Source organism: Vipera berus (assembly GCF_964194415.1).
Source record: "Vipera berus genome assembly, chromosome: 13".
Classification (NCBI taxonomy): Eukaryota; Metazoa; Chordata; class Lepidosauria; order Squamata; family Viperidae; genus Vipera; species Vipera berus.
Genome location: NC_138216.1, coordinates 4,040,228 through 4,057,916, shown reverse-complemented (window position 1 = coordinate 4,057,916; position 17,689 = coordinate 4,040,228). Strand labels below are relative to the sequence as shown.

The 17,689-nt window shown below is 45.7% G+C and overlaps 1 protein-coding gene across 3 annotated transcripts; it reads left to right on the top strand.

Annotated features, from left to right (window-relative positions):
* The first annotated feature begins 288 nt into the window (after positions 1-288).
* Positions 289-17,029, top strand: LOC308674220 (Golgi to ER traffic protein 4 homolog). 3 transcript variants are annotated; one of them, XR_014027830.1, is made up of 10 exons: positions 289-514; positions 8,142-8,220; positions 9,276-9,357; positions 9,808-9,957; positions 10,793-10,931; positions 11,590-11,730; positions 11,834-11,909; positions 13,371-13,443; positions 14,422-14,484; positions 15,569-17,029. XR_014027830.1 is itself a non-coding variant. In XM_081338533.1 (9 exons), exons 1-9 carry the CDS (start codon positions 360-362, stop codon positions 15,658-15,660), a joined length of 987 nt encoding a protein of 328 aa, XP_081194659.1. In that variant the 5' UTR covers positions 289-359; the 3' UTR covers positions 15,661-17,029. The 3 variants fall into 3 exon arrangements, 1 of the variants encoding a protein (XP_081194659.1); XR_014027831.1 differs by lacking the exon at positions 14,422-14,484 and having other exon boundaries at positions 12,579-13,443; positions 15,569-15,661; XM_081338533.1 differs by lacking the exon at positions 14,422-14,484.
* The last annotated feature ends 660 nt before the right edge of the window (positions 17,030-17,689 follow it).

Genomic DNA, 17,689 nt, shown 5'->3' with positions numbered 1-17,689 from the left:
TGCAAGAAAAAACGGGCCTCATTCAGCTGGGTCGGCTTGCAGGCGGCGGCAACCTGCGCACGCCTGGCCTGAAGGATGCTCTGGTCCAGAGGATAGTGCATCCTTGGCGGCGTCGCCTAGGAGACGCCAGCAGGGACCGCCTCCGCGCGGCTCGCCCGCAGGTGGAGGTCACGTGACCGCGACGTCACTCTACACCCCCCCTCCTCCCGCGAGGGCGGCGCGCCACACGCCTCGGTCCCTCGCCGGCCGCCGTCGCCCCATTGTTGAGTGGGCGGCGCCGGAAGCCGCCGTGCGTGCGTTACGTCGCGTGAGGTAGCTCCGGCCAGGGTCGCCTCGGCGTTTCTCCCCGCCCCGCAGTCATGGCGGCGGAGCAGGAGGCCCTGAAGGGCGGCGGCGGCGGCGGCAGTGGCCGCAACCGGGGAGGCGTCCAGCGCGTCGAGGGGAAACTCCGCGCCAGCGTGGAGAAGGGAGACTACTACGAGGCGCACCAGATGTACCGGACTCTGTTCTTCAGGTGCGTAGGGAGGGCGGCCCTCCTCCTCCTCCTTCCAGACGCTTCCATTGGCGCAGCCGAGCGCCGGCCGCACGCGATTGGCTGCGTCGCTTGTCTTTCCCGGGCCCTCGAAGCCCCATTGGTCGAGGCGGGGGAGCGGGCACGCCGGTCTGGCCAAAGCAAGGTGGGGGGGGGCGGGGGAGGAGGAAGGACTCCCCAGCCCATTCTCCCCTCCCATGGCCGCGCTTGGCTATGCTTCATAGCGGCTAGGGAGGGGCAATAGGGACCCCCGCGCGTAGGAATGGGGGGTGGGGGGGGAAACGTTGTTGGCGCAGCGCGGTGGGTGGACTTCAGCTCCCAAGGGGATTCTGGGACTTGAAGTCCAGCCATCATAAAGAAGCTCAAGTGCCCTAAAGGAACATCTGGGCTCAAACGTGGAAGCTTGTTCTACAAACTGACATGCTCCCTAGTGCACATGCTTTGGGGGAAGGTTTGGGGGGGGCTTTCCTTTTCTACAAAGGGGTTTGTGATGTTTTTGGGGTGCAGAGGCTTGCCATGAGATGAGACAATCCGTTCTAGATCTCATGCAGAGAGGCCACACCAGTACAGGACTGATATATTATTATTATTATTATTATTATTATTATTATTATTATTATTATTATTATTATTATTATTATTATTAATTTTTAGCCGGGGTGGGGGTGGGGGTGCGGTTTGAACCCAAGGAGGAATCCAGCTGTTCGCTTTGGGTGAACTATGATGAGTCAGTTCTTCCCTTGGGTAAACCTGACCAGTTAGTTGTGCTATATTCTAGACCTCCAATACAGCTGTGGTTGAAGCATTCATTCTCCTGCTCATCCGATTTATTTTATTATTTTATCTATTCGTATGTGTCACCCATCTCACTGTCCAAAGCAACTCTGGGCAATCTAGTCCGCTCCCTCTTGTTTTAGGTTACCACTTCAAAGATTCGTCTGGGGCAGATGATGCTCAAGACCTGAACACAAAAAAAACCTTTTGAGTAGCCGTTGCCTAGCCAGATCAGAGATAGTGAGGATTGAAAGGGGTTATGCTAATCTGGAATGTACAGAAATAGGCTTGTCAGGAACTGTTAAACTGCATGTTTAAACAGCCCTCCATGTTAAAAGAGCAGTAATCCTGAAAATAGCCCCCATCCACCCACTCCGTTGCTGTGACTAAATCAGCTGCAATAAAAATGTATATCTTCCTTCATTCGCGAAGGTAGGGCCAAATGATAATTTAAGAGGTTTGTCTGTGACGTTTCTGTGAGTGTATACACAGGGTGGATTTGATAGCATCTTAAAAATTGCCAAATTTTATAACATTGTGTGCACTACAACCTGCTTTGTTGAATGATCACTCTCAGTTTATAATTATATATATATATATATATATATATATATATATATATATATATATATATATATATATATATATATATATATATATATATATGTTTCAAATGTTAACTATTTAGATTACCTTGCTAGGCCCCAAACATGGGGCAAATCTTTATTTCCTGTTTTCAGCCTATCTTGAAGGCTATCAAACAGGCAGTAGTCACACCAGACAATTCATATATTTGTGTAAATTACTAACAAAGAATTAAAGGGAAACTGAGATGCATTTCTGACTCCTTAGTCGTCCTCAGTCAGCTATACCCTTCTGAGATTCGAACCTGGGCTGATTGCATACAAGGCAGTGTTATTTGCCTCTAAGCCACAAGGTCCCTCTCGCTCTGTTAGCTTTTTTTCTGCAAGGGAAGATATGTTTCAAATGTTAACTATTTAGATTACCTTGCTAGGCCCCAAACATGGGGCCTAGCATGTTTGGGGCCTAGCAAGGTAATCTAAATAGTTAACATTTGAAACATATCTTCCCTTGCAGAAAAAAAGCTAACAGAGCGAGAGGGACCTTGTGGCTTAGAGGCAAATAACACTGCCTTGTATGCAATCAGCCCAGGTTCGAATCTCAGAAGGGTATAGCTGACTGAGGACGACTAAGGAGTCAGAAATGCATCTCAGTTTCCCTTTAATTCTTTGTTAGTAATTTACACACACACACACACACACACACACACACACACACACACACACACATATATATATATATATATATATATATATATATATATATATATATATATATATATATATATATATATATATATATATATATATATATATTGTCTAAAAACCTAGGAGAATGAAAAGTGAGGTGAAGAGACTTTGAAAAAGAACAAAATCTGTGCAGAGCTTCAGCACGTAGAAAATAAGATCTGTAATGCTCCCAACTGCAACTTTTGAGGTGTTCCTTTCTTTTTTTGAGAGATTGGCTTGCCTGCTTGTTCTAGAAATTTCCATGCTGCAGTGCTATCTTTTAAGTCACCAAATGGTTGTGGATGGTATTAGATAAAGAGTCTGTCAAAATAGTAACATTGTTTCACCCTAGATGTGATGAACATTCAAAAAAATAATACAGTATCTGATGCCAATTTAAGTGGGTTTTGAAAAAGATTCACTTCTTTTTTTCAGAAAGTGGGCCCCTAAGAAATAGATTTTGGGGAAATCGAATGAAAATCCTATTTAGCTGCTGTTCACTTTAGACCAAAAAAAAATTGATGTGATCAAGCAAGATTTATTTTGCTAATTTTATATCTTTTTCAGCCCAGTGATAGCTGCAGTGTAATGCAACCCCCTCGAAACTGGTTGCGTTCTGTGGTGTTAAAATTACAGTATTCCAGATTTCCAGCCTGTGGTATTATTGGCTGACTATTCCTACAATTGTGCAAATATTTGGAGAGTGCTAAGTTGAGAGCGGCTGTCTTGGTGATACCTGAAAAGGGAAAGATGCAAGTGATTTAAAAGGCTAAGAAATCTATTGTTCTGTAGGCTTTTTGTAGGTTGGATCTCACTTCATCAGAGGCATCTGACAAAGTGGACTCCAGCTTCTCAAAATTCATGCCACAATAAATCTGTTAGTCTTTATTTGGAGGTAAGTCCCTTTCAAAAGCAGCCTTGTTTAATTCTAAATTGGGATCATAGCGTTGCTATCTCTCGGATAGATTTAGCATCTTTCCAAACTGTTCAGGTGAGATGCTGAACTGTCCTCCTCTTGGGACAGCTGTCGACATACGATATGCAACCACAGTAAACAACAAAATGAGGCACCTAATTAGAACAAGGTTTGTGCTACCGAAAGTCTTCACAACCATCAATTATACAGATTAGCTCAAGAGTGGTCATAAAAATTCTTATGGTTGGATTTTTGATGAATCTGGAAGATGACTCTCCAGAATGTTCTGCTCTTTATTGTTTGTCATTCACATAAGATTAAAACCACGTATAATTTAAAGATTGGACACATTTTGCATTCATTATGGAGTGATGCGGAGTTACGGAAGAAGGGACATTTTGAGATTCTAAATTGATGGGTCGGCGGCAAGCTGGAAAATGGATCAAGGATCCAAAACCCGTAGTACCCATCACACCAAATGGAAGAAAATTTGTTAGGAATCAGCAGCAGGGGGGCAAAAAGTTTGGCAGTTAATTTTGTGAAAATATAGTCGGGATAGGTCAAAACTGCCAGAATATCTCGCCTCCAAATCATACTATTCTGGAGATGGGTCAGTGGTTTCTGGAAGTAAATTTTCCAAACCAGAAGCTAAAATGTTGATTTTTTTATTTTTATTTTTTTGGATTTTACCAGAGACCAGAGGGGTATAGGTATTTCCCCCGTGGTCTGACTGAAAAGGCAGGTTTTTTAATGGTCCGAAGGAAAAAAAGAGACCAAGATCATTCTTGAATATTGGTGGGTGGGAAAGTTGCCTTTTCCGGGTCCTCTTGTCAAGATGCCAGTTTCTCTTTTGTTGGAACTTCTGAAATTATTTTGAATCCGTGCTGGCAGTAAAATAATTAGTAGGCCTCATTGTGGCCAGCCTGACATGTTTTTGAACTGGGACAGCGCTGGCCTTTCTTGTGTCTATGATGTGCTAAAAGACATTAGCAGAAGTCAGTTTTCTTATCTCTGGATACATGGCTGTAGCATTTGTGTGTGTTCTTCTAAGCAAGATCTAGGAGTCTAATTATTGCGGATTTTTATTTTTATATTACTATCTATTGTTTTAGCTCGGGCTCCTGTTTAATTCTCTTTTAATTTTTGTACTCTGTATTTTTATATGTGCCCTGTTCACCGCCCTGAGTCCTTCGGGAGAAGGGCGGTATACAAATATAATAAAATAAAATAAATAAAATAAATAATGTTCTTGGGGATTACAGCCATAAATACAGGAACTATAGTTCAAAATTACTTTTCAGCCGCCATCCCCTTCTTGATAATGTTGCAAATCTAAGGTCACCATCTTTGTTAATTGGAAGTTCTGGGACATGTATTTCCAGCCTAGCTTGGAGACAACTATTGTGCATCTTTTTCTTTTTCCCCATTAATGCTAGGTAGCTTCCATAAAACAGTGCTCCGGAAAAACAGGAAGCACCTATCATTTTGCTCCTGCTTTGAGACAAAAAAATAAAAAATATCAGCTTGGCTGTCCTTATCTGTCTCAGTATCCCAGAGCAGCAATGAATTATTCACTGTTTAAATGCTTAACAGTCAAGATTATAATTAAACTATGATCTGAGTTGTAATGGTATGCGCTGCACACACGTTCTGTGCCAAGGTAGGGGAGTTGAGTGACCTTAAAAATGGAACATGACAAATGCATTTGTGAAATTCTGTACTTTGCAACTAATTGGGAGAGGCAAAACGCCATTTCCTGGCTGAGTTTGGTGTCTCGGGAGGTGGTTCAAACAATTTTGTTCCACACACAGCTCTTAAAGTTGAGGCATTGGTGCGTAAGAAAGACGGGAAGGCTGGAATTAAGAAAGTAGCAAAAGCGAATTTTTCACCCCTGAAAATTACAGCCGTCTCTATTTTGGAGATCATAGCGGGGATGACTGAAATAGTGGCAATAATCTTACCGTCTTTCAATAATCTTCCCTGCTTAGTTTTTGTGGCCCCGACACGTTGCCTGTTAACACATAGCTCCCTGATTCTTTGTTGGACTGAGAATGAGCAAAAGGAATCTGTTGGGAAGCAAAATATATAAGGATTAAAACTGGCTCCGTCAGGTTTGCTTCTTGTTAGTAGTACAATGGACATAATTAGATTTTTCTCTGCTTTTGTTATGGAGCTGCAGTGCTCCTCTTGCTAAGTTTTGCAGGTGGGATTCTAAATCCTATTCCTTGGAAGATCGCTTTTCTAGATTTCTCCCTTATTTTATTCTAGAGGTCTGGAAATAGACTGTTAAAAAGCTTAAGTAATACAGGTGGTCCTCGCCATAACTATTCATTTAGAGACCATTTAAAGTTACAACGGCGATGAAGAAAGTGACTTTGGGCCATTACAACCATTGCTGTATCCCCATGATCATGTGATCAGCATTCAGAGGCTTGGCAACTGACTCGTACTTACGACGGTTGCAGTGTCCCGGGATCACGTGATCCCCTTTTGCGACCTCCTGACAAGCAAAGTCAGTGGGGAAGCCAGGTTCACTGCTAACAGTGGCACTGATTCACTTAACCACTGTGGCAAGAAAGGTCACACAATGGGGCAAAATTCACTTCGCTGTCTCGCTTAGCAGCATAAATTTTGGCTTCGGTTGTGGTCGTAAGTCAAGGACTACCCGGGCACTGTCAAAGGAGAAATAACGCAGTCCTCTAGAAGTGTGGTTTCCATCCCAGGTCTGTAAAAGCTTTTGAGGCATTACTATTCTAGAGCTAAAAACTGCGTGGATCATAATCCGTTGGGTAAAAGGTGCATCGCTCTAGGGAGGCTAAGCGCACGTGCAGCGCACAGAACAAATGCGTCAGATTCTGTGGCGAAACAGACGCTTCACTTAATTTGTCTCAGGGTGTGTCCAAGCAGCAGTTGCACAAACACACATCACAGGCTGCAAAAATCTCTGGTCCTCCTGTTTTTGACCACTTGGTATCTCTCCCTAACCTTAGTAGTATAGTCACATGAGCATACGACCCACACCGCCAGAGCTTCGTTGGAGCCATGTGCCACGGAACGAAGAACATAAATACACTTTGAAGCTAGCTTCTCCCACTTCCTCTTGCCAGTTTTCTGGCTTAGCACGTAAAAACCCATCGGAGTTGTCGTCTGGCTTGGCTTGCCGCGCTGTCGACTTCAGCATCTGTTACGTGCTGCTACGCATCGCCCTGCCCTGGTATTTCCGAAGGGCGGGCAGAGAGTACAGAGGCATCATGACACGTGCCGTGTTCACTGTTGAAGTATCGTAGCCACGCTGAGCAGCTTGGCAAAGTTGAAAAACTGAAAAGAGTGATGGGCTGGGCTGACTTTCTTTCCCAAGGGCAGGAAGCAGGCAGTTTGACAAAAAAACCCTGATCCTGAATTGGAGATCCCTAAAAGCCAGGATAGGGACGCGGTGGCTCAGTGGGTTAGGACGCTGAGCTTGTCGATCAGAGGGTCGGCAGTTTGGCAGGTTGAATCCCGAGTGCCGCGTAGCAGAGTGAGCGCCTGTTACTCGTCCCAGCTGCTGCCAACCTAGCAGTTCGAAAGCACGTAAAAATGCAAGTAGAAAAATAGGGACCACTACGGTGGGAAGGTAACAGCGTTCCGTGTGCCTTTGGCGTCTAGTCATGCCGGCCACATGACCACGGAGACGTCCTCGGACAAGCGCTGGCTCTTCGGCTTTGAAACGGAGATGAGCACCAGCCCCTAGAGTCGGAAACAACTAGCACGCATGTGCGGGGGAACCTTTACCTTTACCTAAAAGCCAGGATACCTATTCCTCCTCGATGGCCTTCCCCCCCAAAATTGGGACTTACTTTCCTTCCCTCCCAGGCTGATCTAGACAGCTGCAGCTGAGGTTGCTCAGCCTTGCAGGGAGAAAAGCATAGAGATTCTACCAAACGGCTAGGTTTCCGTTTGGTGGGAGGTTTGTAATGATTGCCGTTCATTTTGCGTAATGAATATTGCTGGCAGGGGGATTCTGGGAGTTGACGTCCGTCCATCTTAAAAGCAGCTGAGGTTGAGAAATCCCTGCTCTAGTGATTTGAGGGTTAGTTCTCCATCTTCTAGTTGATGGACAGGTGTCACGTCTTTCCTCTGAGCGTATGAAGAACAGCCACAGCGATAGCACCAAGGTGTCTCTCCAGCTGCCTTGGTTGTGAAAATGGATTCTCTGGGTCTTTTTTTGTTTTCAAAAAAAAAAAGGGAACTCAAATCCATATATTCCAGCACAGACTCAGCCTTCCATCCTTCCGAGGCCGGTAAAATGAGGACCCAGATTGTTTGGGCGCAACAGGCCAACACTGTAAGCCGCTTAGAGAGGGCTGTAAAGCAGTGTGAAGTGGTATATAAGTCTAAGTGCTGGTGCTATTAAGAGGTAAATATGCAACCTCATGCCGATCCCACAGATCCTGTACAAAACTCTTCCGCAAAGCTCTGATTTCTGAAATGGATTCTGTACGAAGTTCCCAAGCCTCTCAAAGCTTGTCCCTTCGTGCTGTATTCCGGTTACCTTTCATTCTTCCTCTTGTTGTTGTATTATTATTATTATAATTGTTATCATTTTTAAAAAGTTGTTGTTTATTTACAGGTACATGTCACAGGGCAAACACACAGAAGCCAGAGAACTTATGTATTCAGGTGCCGTGCTCTTCTTCAGCCATAATCAGGTAAGACCGACTTAACAGGGTGTGAAGATGGTTGTACAAATAATCAGCATGGAGACATTGGGGTGGGAAGGAGAGCCTCATCTCCAGTTTGCAGGCGGGGTGCAAAATAATATATTTCCAGGATATACCACCTCTCCCAGGAGCCCTTTGAAATTTGAAAGCAGGCAGCCTTACGGAAGCCAGGCAGGCAGCCTTACAGAAGCCAGAATTATTTTAAGATAATGCACTGACCAGTAAAGGAGAATATTTGTCTTTGCTGCCCTCTAGCTTTGTTGTTTTCTTGCAGACGTTTTATTACCCAAGTAGGTAACATCATCAATGCTAGAAGGGAGTGGGGTTTGGGGCGAGGAGGAGGAGGAGGAGGAGAATGACTGTGGGGTCCTTGGTGCTCTCTGAGCTTGGTAGTTTATTTTTGCAGACATTTCATTACCCAGCTAGGTAATATCATCAGTGCTAGTAAAGAGTGGGATTTGCTGTCTGTCTATATTCTCCTCCTCCTCCTCCACAAACCCCACTCCCTTCTAGCACTGATGATGTTACCTACTTTCTGCCATCTTTTAAGTGGCCTTTGTATCCTGTCTTGCGGCCCTGCGCTCTGATGCAAGCGATAAGAGCCTTGGTGGAGCAGTGGGCTAATGCCTCCTTAAGTAACACCAGCTGCCTGCCATTAGTGCAGGTTCGCGTCCCACCAGGCTCAAGGTTGACTCAGCCTTCCATCCTTCCCAGGTAGGTAAAATGAAGACCCAGATTGTTGGGGGCAATAAGCTGACTTTGTAATAATGCCGCTTGGGGGTGTGTGTGAAAGCCCTAATAAGCAGGCATATACATAGAATGAAGGCTATTGCTAAGCTTGTAAGCCGCCCTGAGTCTTCGGAGAAGGGCGGGATATAAATGGAATTAAAATAAAAATAAAAAAATATTTAATTGACAAACCAGAAAATTATTTCCTCCCAGCCTCACCAGCTTTCATTTCCTTCCCCCCCTCCCCCCCCCCCGGGATACCTACGAATTCGTTCGACTGCTTCAGCTTGGTTTCTTTTCTGTTTTGTTCTTAGCAAAACAGCGCCGCCGATCTCTCCATGCTTGTTCTGGAGTCCTTGGAGAAATCAGATGCAAAAGTGACGGATGAACTACTAGGTGAGGGCTTATCTCCTTTCTTGTTCCATGCCGGAGACTTGCGATATGTTTTTTTTTTAAAAAAAAAAACATCCTACCTTCCAGTTCCATTTTACTTGTGGTTGGCCTGTGTTCTGAAATTGCCCGCGGAAGATTAGACCTGTTTTTAACATCTTCTAAATTAAGGGAGGTGTCCCGCCCGGAGCTTCAGAATGTCCAGGTGAAGTCTTTGCATGAAGAATCTTTTCCTTCCATCCCTCGTTAGGAAAGGGGGATGGCTCCCGATTTTGCAGCGGAGGGATCCGTTCAGTGTCTCCGTCTTTAAAAAAATAATAATAATAATAATTCAAGAACCTTCAGCCAAGCATCTGTGAGAATTGGGGGGCGGAAGGGCTGTTTCATATTTAAAGCTTTTGTCTTTTTTTTAAAGGCCTAGTTGTCTTAAGCATTGCTTCTTGGATTTGCCTCTAGAAAACCTGGCAAAATTGTTCAGTCTGATGGATCAAAACTCACCCGAAAGAGTAGCCTTTGTGTCCAGAGCACTGAAGTGGTCCAGCGGTGGATCGGGGAAGCTGGGACATCCAAAACTACACCAGTTGTTGGCTATCACGTTATGGAAAGGTGGGAATCCTGAGCTGGGCTGCCTGTTCTTCCATGGTGCCTGGTTATACCCTTAAGAGTTGCGCACCTCAATGGGTCTTTGGTTAGGAAACATCTACTATGCCCCCATGAGGCTGCTTCTGAGATCAGTTTTGAGGAGCTGAGGTCCATACATCTTAAAAAAATTCCTTCTGAGGTTATGCTGGCTGGGGAGTTTGGGGTGTTGAGGTGCATGCATCTTAACATTGCTGTAAAATACTACTTTAGAAGAAGATTGGAAGAGACCTTCAACCATCTTTGCTAGCCCTAAGTCAAAAGAAGCATCCTCTATAATTACAGGAACCCCAACATTGAAATATAAAGTTACATTTTCTATGGCATATACCAGGGGTAGGCAACCTTGGCTCTTTTATGACTCAGGGACTTCAACTCCCAGAATTCCTGAGCCAGCACGGCTCAGCTTGGAAACCTCTCCCTTTTCCCTCAGCATGGCTGGCTCAGGAATTCTGGGAGTTGGAGTCCTCGAGTCATAAAAGAGCCAAGGTTGCCTACCTTTGGCATATACTTACCTATATTAACCTCATTCAGACTTCCTGCCGTATTTTTCCAAAGTAAAATGGCTCACCAAAGTAGTGACTTCAGCTGTAATTTGACTTTGGTTTGTCCCATAAACCAAAGGAGTGGCCGGCATCCAAACATCATGCCGAGCCAAGAAGCCGTAATTTACAAACCCCAGTGGCTACCCCTCACACAGTGCGGGAAGGCGTGAACCCATCTAGACATGGCTTTGATCGTTCGGCTGAAGAAGCACCCATCCCAAGCTGACCTTTTTTTTTTCATGTCACTTTTCTTCTAGAGCAGAACTATTGCGAATCTCGTTATCACTTCCTGCATTCCACAGATGGGGAAGGCTGTGCAAATATGTTGGTAGAATATTCCTCAGCCAAGGGATATCGCAGTGAAGTGGACATGTTTGTGGCTCAAGCTGTGTTACAGTAGGTCTTCCCTTCCACGCTGGGTTTCTCAGCCAAAGCCTTGTGTGTTTTATCTGCTGTGACCGAATAAAGATGGGTTAGGGTTAGGGTGATTTCCCCCCCCCCTTCCATGAGATAATTGTCCCATGGGAAGAATTGATGGCAATCGTGTGAAGAGATGTTGAAAGCTACTTTTCCTGGTACAGCCATGGGTAGAAATAGGTCTAGCTCAGGGGTAGGCAACCTCGGCTCTTTTATGATTCATGGACTTCAACTCCCAGAATTCCTGAGTCAGCACAGCTGAGTCATAAAAGAGCCGAGGTTGCCTACCCCTGGTCTAGCTGCTTACTCCCGATTCCAGAGTAAGCACTGAACTTTTAGCATTAGCATTTAAAGCATGGCTGTCTGCGGAATTCTGGGAGTTGAATCCTCATCCTCATCCTCCTCCTCTCTGCAAACCCCACTCCCTTCTAGCACCGATGATATTACCTAGCTGGGTCATGAAATGCTTAGTACAAAACAACCAAGCTCAGAGAGCACCAAAGACCCCACAATCCTCCTCCTCCTCCTCCTCCTTTCCACTTGCCTTTTTGAAAAAGGGCCTTTGAGACCACCGTGACCTGGATGGTTGGAAAAAAATCTCCATAGACGCTTCATAGTTTGTCATTTCCCGTTTTAGATTCCTCTGCTTGAAAAACAAAACTAGCGCCTTGGTGGTTTTTACGACGTACACAGAGAAGCATCCTTCCATAGAAAGCGGGCCGCCCTTCGTACAGCCCTTGCTCAACTTTATCTGGTTTCTGCTGCTGGCCGTTGACGGGTAAGAAGTTTCGTGAAGCTGCCAAACGCGAGCTTCCTTTTTTAAACCCTTCCAGTTTCACATGAAAGGTGTGTGTGTGTGTTGGCTGTCTCTTCTCTTTTAGAGGAAAGCTGACCGTGTTTACAGTATTGTGCGAACAATATCAGCCTTCGCTGAAACGGGACCCCATGTATAACGAAGTAAGTTATCCCAAGCAGGATTGTTTATTGTTCACGTCCCCTTCTTTTTTTTTTCTCTGCCCGTATTTTCATCGGATGGTGCGACTCCCAGCTAGTTAACACAAGATGCACTGAAAATGGTGACCCGGCTTGGAAAATAGACCAACTAACTTGCAGACTTGTTTCAAAACAAGATGTTTATTGGGAACCTATTAGTACTACTGATAGAATATTTGATTTGATTTACCCTACTAGGTAACTTCATCGGTGCTAGAAGGGAGTGGGGAAATAAATAGAGCGCAAACTCCACTCTTTTCTAGCACTGATGTTATCTAGATTGATAATGGAACATCTGCAAGAAAACAGCCACGCTTAGAGAACACCAAGGATCCCACAGTCCTCCTCCTCTCCACAAACCCTACTCCCTTCTAGCACTGATGATGTTATCTAGTTGGGTAATGAAATGTCTGCCAGAAAACAGCCAAGCTCAGAGGGCACCAAGGACCCCATCTCTATTAGTATTCCTGAGAGAAACTCTTTGAAATTCTTGAAGAGGTGGGAGGCAAGGTGTTACATCCACCAGGGAGTAATTTAGAGGCTGGGCCACATCCCTGAAAAACATCTTCTCTTCTGCACAGTGACCTGGATATATCTCTGAAACCATCCCTCGGGAATCTGCTTTCTTTTCAGCATCTGACTAGGACAGGCTCATGAAGCTTGGTGTGTCTCCAGCTTTGCTTTGGACTCTTGAAAAGCGAATCCAGATTGCCATTACCATCCCAGCAGTCCCATCTCTAAAAATCAGTCCCGCATTTACAAAGGACCCTTGTGCCTTGGGATCCCAGAGCAGCACTGATCCTGAAATGTGGTCAACATCCCAGCAAACATTAATTACAGATAGATAGTTTTATACCTTAGACAGAGCATTGTGCGAGATCACATTTGGGTGGGTGACATTTACTCTTCTGAGCTTTTGGATTCATGCTGGAGCCCATCTTCAGGGAATTTCTGCTTTGCACTCCCGTTGCAATGAACAAGGGGACACATTCCATTTTGCAGCTATTAAGATTGTTGGACGAGCAGGCACAAAAACAGCCAGGGAAATGATGGAAGCCTGGGAAACGGGCCCCTTGTCAGTTGACAGGAGGGTTGAATGACCACCAGCCTATCAAATACTTAGGAGCCCAGGGCTTGGCAGCCCAAGGAAACGACCGCCGATCGCCAGCCATCAACACACCAATCAGCCAATTGGAAGGCACCCGATAAACACGACTTGCAGAACAGCCCAAAGCACGTATTCCACTCAGGAGAAGTTCCCCGAGGATGGGCTCCAGCACGAGTCTCGAAGCTCGGAAGAGTAAATCCTGCAACATTATCCAGGGACACGTACCTTTGCTTTCATTCGACCGGGCATTGTGTCCGGCTTTAGTACACGTTGCCTAAGATGAGTAACCCTTCTTTTTCCCCTGTTGTTTTCTACAGTACCTAGACAGGATAGGACAGCTCTTCTTCGGTGTCCCCCCAAAGCAAACGTCATCCTACGGAGGATTATTAGGTGAGTTGAAGATGCAGAGGATGAACCTTGTTGTTTCCAGGGTGGGGGGGGGGAGAAAAAACAACAACCCATCATCCTTTTTTTAGCTAACGGCTTCTTATTGACACGGGGAGGAGTGTTTTCCAAACGCAAGCCTTTTGTGTGAGTTTAAATACCTCTTCCTGGATGGTTGGTCCCCTCTGGGCTCCTTTTGATTACACAGTGTCATCGGTCAGGACCCCTGAAGGGCACCTCCTCCAGGTCAGCTTCCTACCCTTTGGAAGGAGGTTCCCCCAGAGATCCAGGTCTCCCCTCGTTCCGGGGTTGTTTAGAGCGGAGGTCCCCGGCCTTTTGGGCACCAGGGACCGGTAAAATGGACAAGAGGTTTTTCCAGGGACCGAAGAGTGTGTGGTTTTGTGTGCCGCCTGCATCCCGCGGATGGGGCTTTGCTTGTTTGTGCGGACCGGTTGCTGGCATGCCACAGCCCAGTCCTGGTCCATGAACCGGGGGGGTTGGGGACCCCTGGTTTAAGAGGAGCTGAAAGGTCCGTGCTCTTCACCCCAGCCTTTGAAGAGGGGACCCCCTCGCCTCGTCACGCTGGCCAGCTTTTTATTTCCGAACTTCCGCGGATTATGTTCTAATCCCTTCCCTGGTTATGAACCCCATACACGTGGTCCTCAACTTACGACCACAGCTGAGCCCCAGATCTCTTTGTCGCTAAGCCAGAAATCGCTTCAGTGAGCTTTTCCCCCGTTTTAACGGATTTTCTTGCCACCCTTGTTAAGTTAATCGCTGCAGTTGTTAGTCGCTGGGGTGTTCGGCGAAACTGGCTTCCCCGTGGCAGGTGGTCACGAAAGGAGATCACATGAGCCCGGGACACTGCGACCGTCATAAGTACGAACCAGTTGCCAAGCATCCCGATCACGTGACCCCCAGGGGGGTGCTGCAGGGGTCGCAAGTGTGAAAAACGGTCCTGAGTCACCTTTTTTTTTCCTCCAGTGCCATTGTAACTTTGAGCAGTCACTAAATGAGGTGTCGTAAGCCGAGGACTCCCTGTACAAGGTTAATAATACATTACTGGCATTCAGATCTGTTATTATTTTTGGAAGCCAGCTCCCACTAGTGGGTGAAAGAGGCGGCGTACGGGTCTTCCTCGACTTAACGGCCACAAATATATAGTGGAAATGTTTTGCTTGTTTATAAAATTTTTAGGCTGTCCGTCTTAAGGTAACTCTGGGTGAATTTCCACCCTGGGCCCGTCCTAAAATGACTGTGGAGATTTTCAGCATCCAAAGCTCTTGTTTGTCCCAAAGATGCTTTTTTTCAACTGGGCTTCCTTGTTTTTCTTTGAAGACCTTTCGCTTCTCATGCAAGAAGCTTCTTCAGCTCCGACGGGCTGGTGGGGAATGGAAGGATTTATACTCCTTGCAGGTCATTTGCCTCCTTTTAGAGAGCGGTGGCTCAGTGGGTTAGGATGCTGAGCTTGTCGATCAGAAGGTCAGCAGTTTGGCAGGTCGAATCCCGAGTGCCGCGTAACAGAGTGAGCGCCTGTTACTCATCCCAGCTTCTGCCAACCTAGCAGTTCGAAAGCACGTAAAAAAAATGCAAGTAGAAAAATAGGGACCACTACGGCGGGAAGGCAACAGCGTTCCTTTCACCTTTGGCGTCTAGTCATGCCGGCCACATGACTATGGAGACGTCCTCGGATGAGCGCTGGCTCTTCGGCTTTGAAACGGAGATGAGCACCGGCCCCTAGAGTCGGAAACGACTAGCACCCGTGTGAGGGGGAACCTTTACCTAGAGAGCCACTGAGGCCACTTGGAGACTTCCCTGTGTCCTCAGGGCCACCTGAGTGGTGCAAATGTGATCCTAAGACACAGGTAAGCCTCCAAGTGGCCTCAGCGGCTCTCTAAAAGGAGGCAAACAACCAGCTGTCTGCAAGGAGTATAAATCCTTCCATTCCCCCACCATCCAGCCAGAGCTGAAGAAGCTTCTGCGATGAGAAGCGAAACCTCTTCAAAGAAACAAGTCCAGTTACCAGGTGAAAAGGAAAAAAAGGGGGGGGGGAGAGCACCTTGGGGACAATCCTAAAACGAGCCTCCGTAACGCTTTTGGATTCCTTCTTTGTCCTCTGATTGCATCCTAGGCAATCTTTTAAACAGCCTCATGGTAGCCGGGGAAGAGGAAGAAATAGAAGAAGAGCAGCAGGCAGACAGCAGCCCCATTGAGCTGGACTGAGACACACACACACACACACTCACACCCCAATCCCTCGGAATCTGACCACGTGCTCACCCGAAACTCTTGACGACGCCGACGACAAAACCAAACCAACCCAAAAGACATTGGGAACGAACCGTGCCGTCGTTCCTCAACAGGTTGAAGGCCCCCCCCCCTCTGTTACGTTTAAAAGAAGAAGGTTGCTGAGATGTTCATAATGTTTTGGTCTATATTATTTATCTAAAAAAAACCCAATGGGCTGCCGGCTGGGGGTAGCCAGGAGAAGTTGATTTTGTGGCGATCATTCGTGGACTTTTCTTAATGCCGGCAGCGGGCCGAAAAAGGCACCACCTCTATGGTTTCCTGAGCAGTATTTCCATCCTCACCTCCCAGGCCCACGAAATAAAACCGGAACACACATTGGTTGCTTTATATAACACACACACACACACACACACGTAATTTTTTTTCAAAGGCTACTGTTTTATTTCACCAAATTCGCCGAATTAAGGACTTGATTGTCAAAGGGGAGGGGGGGGGAAATGGGGTGGAGTTGTCCCTGAAAATTCAGGCAGTAGCTGCTCAAGAAAGCATCCCGTAGACCTGGTGCCAAAATAATAATAATAATAATGAATTTTCTGATAAGCCAAAGAAAAATTTGCTACTAATTGAAAAACCCAAGCAAGGATTACGCCCGATTCATGTCCATCGTAGGGAAAAAAAAATAAAAATAAATGATAACATTTGAGTAATTACAGCAAGGAACAGGCTGAGCGTGATTTCAGGCAAAGTAACCTTTATTTTTATTTTTTTAAATAAAAAACTCATTTAACTCCAAAATCCAAGGAGAACGGCACTGTAAGGACATAGGAGCTTACAGCTAAAATCCCTCTTATTTTTCCTAGAAAGATGGTTTTATTAATCTGAACATCCAGCAATCTTCAACCCTGCCTCCAAATCGCTCCCTTTTGGCTGACGAAGAAGGCACGCGCATATTAAAAACGAGAGTGGTCCTTAGGTGAAGGGGCTGCTCTGGGCCTTTTGGTTTTTATTTATTTTGATGGGATGATCTGTCGATCCATTTTAACACTTCATGTGCAAAGAAAGAACAACAACAAAAAAATACCCCGCTCGCCGGGCTTCGCGTAACTCTACATCCTTGTCTCCATTAACACACATTGACACCAGAAGTTTAACCGTACGATTACAAAAAAGAAAAATGGAGGAGGGGACATTTTATTTTTTCACACTTTAAAAAAAAAGCTTAGATTAATACGGCGATCATGCATGAAAGGGGAATATTACGTTTTTATTTACTGTAAAAAAAAAGAGATGAATTTGTGTTAATTGTTGAGTATAAAATAAATACTTTATACTGGATGTCTGCTCCGCACAGCTCCGCACCGCTTATATTTTATAGGTCTCGGACGAGAGCCTTAAACCACGATTCCGTAAGGGGTTTTATTTTACCGGGTTAGCTGGCTTGATTTCCCTCAGGAGGGACAGATGCTCCTCGACTTAATGGCCATAATTGAGCCCCAAAATCTATGCTGCTAAGTGAAACGTTTGTTTTCGTGATGGCTTCCCCCATTCCAACATTTCAGGCAACTAACTACCTGCTCCTCTAGCCCTGATCTGAATTCGTCAATTCAGCAGCCAGATTTCATTTTCCTACTTTTATTTTGTAAAATCACTAGGTGGTGCTGACACTCAGATTTTTCTCTCGGAAACAAAAGGCCTTCTTAACATCTTCAGACACAAACCCACCCAGGCTCCTAAGTTGTCAAGAAGAACGAAGAGACTATGCTGTGATACAGTTCCTTTTTATTTCCCCCTTCTCTAGTCTTTTTTTTTTGGGGGGGGGTGTTTGTCTAAATCTGCCAGGATGAACCAGACTTCCACCACGTTTCTTGAACCTGCCACGACCGAGATGTCCTTGTACGTGGTTAAGTTGCCCTGATCCACTTTGCGTCACTTGTGTAACTCGGGTCATGAGTCTGGTGGGGGAAACCCCTTTCGTTTCGTAAAAGCTGGCTGGATCACAGTT

Coding starts and splice junctions, on each gene's coding strand:
- LOC308674220 (XM_081338533.1), top strand. CDS start 360: ATGGCGGCGGAGCAGGAGGCCCTGAAGGGCGGCGGCGGCGGCGGCAGT. Junction 9,358..9,807: donor AGTGACGGATGAACTACTAG/GTGAGGGCTTAT, acceptor ATTTGCCTCTAG/AAAACCTGGCAAAATTGTTC. Junction 10,932..11,589: donor GTGGCTCAAGCTGTGTTACA/GTAGGTCTTCCC, acceptor TTCCCGTTTTAG/ATTCCTCTGCTTGAAAAACA.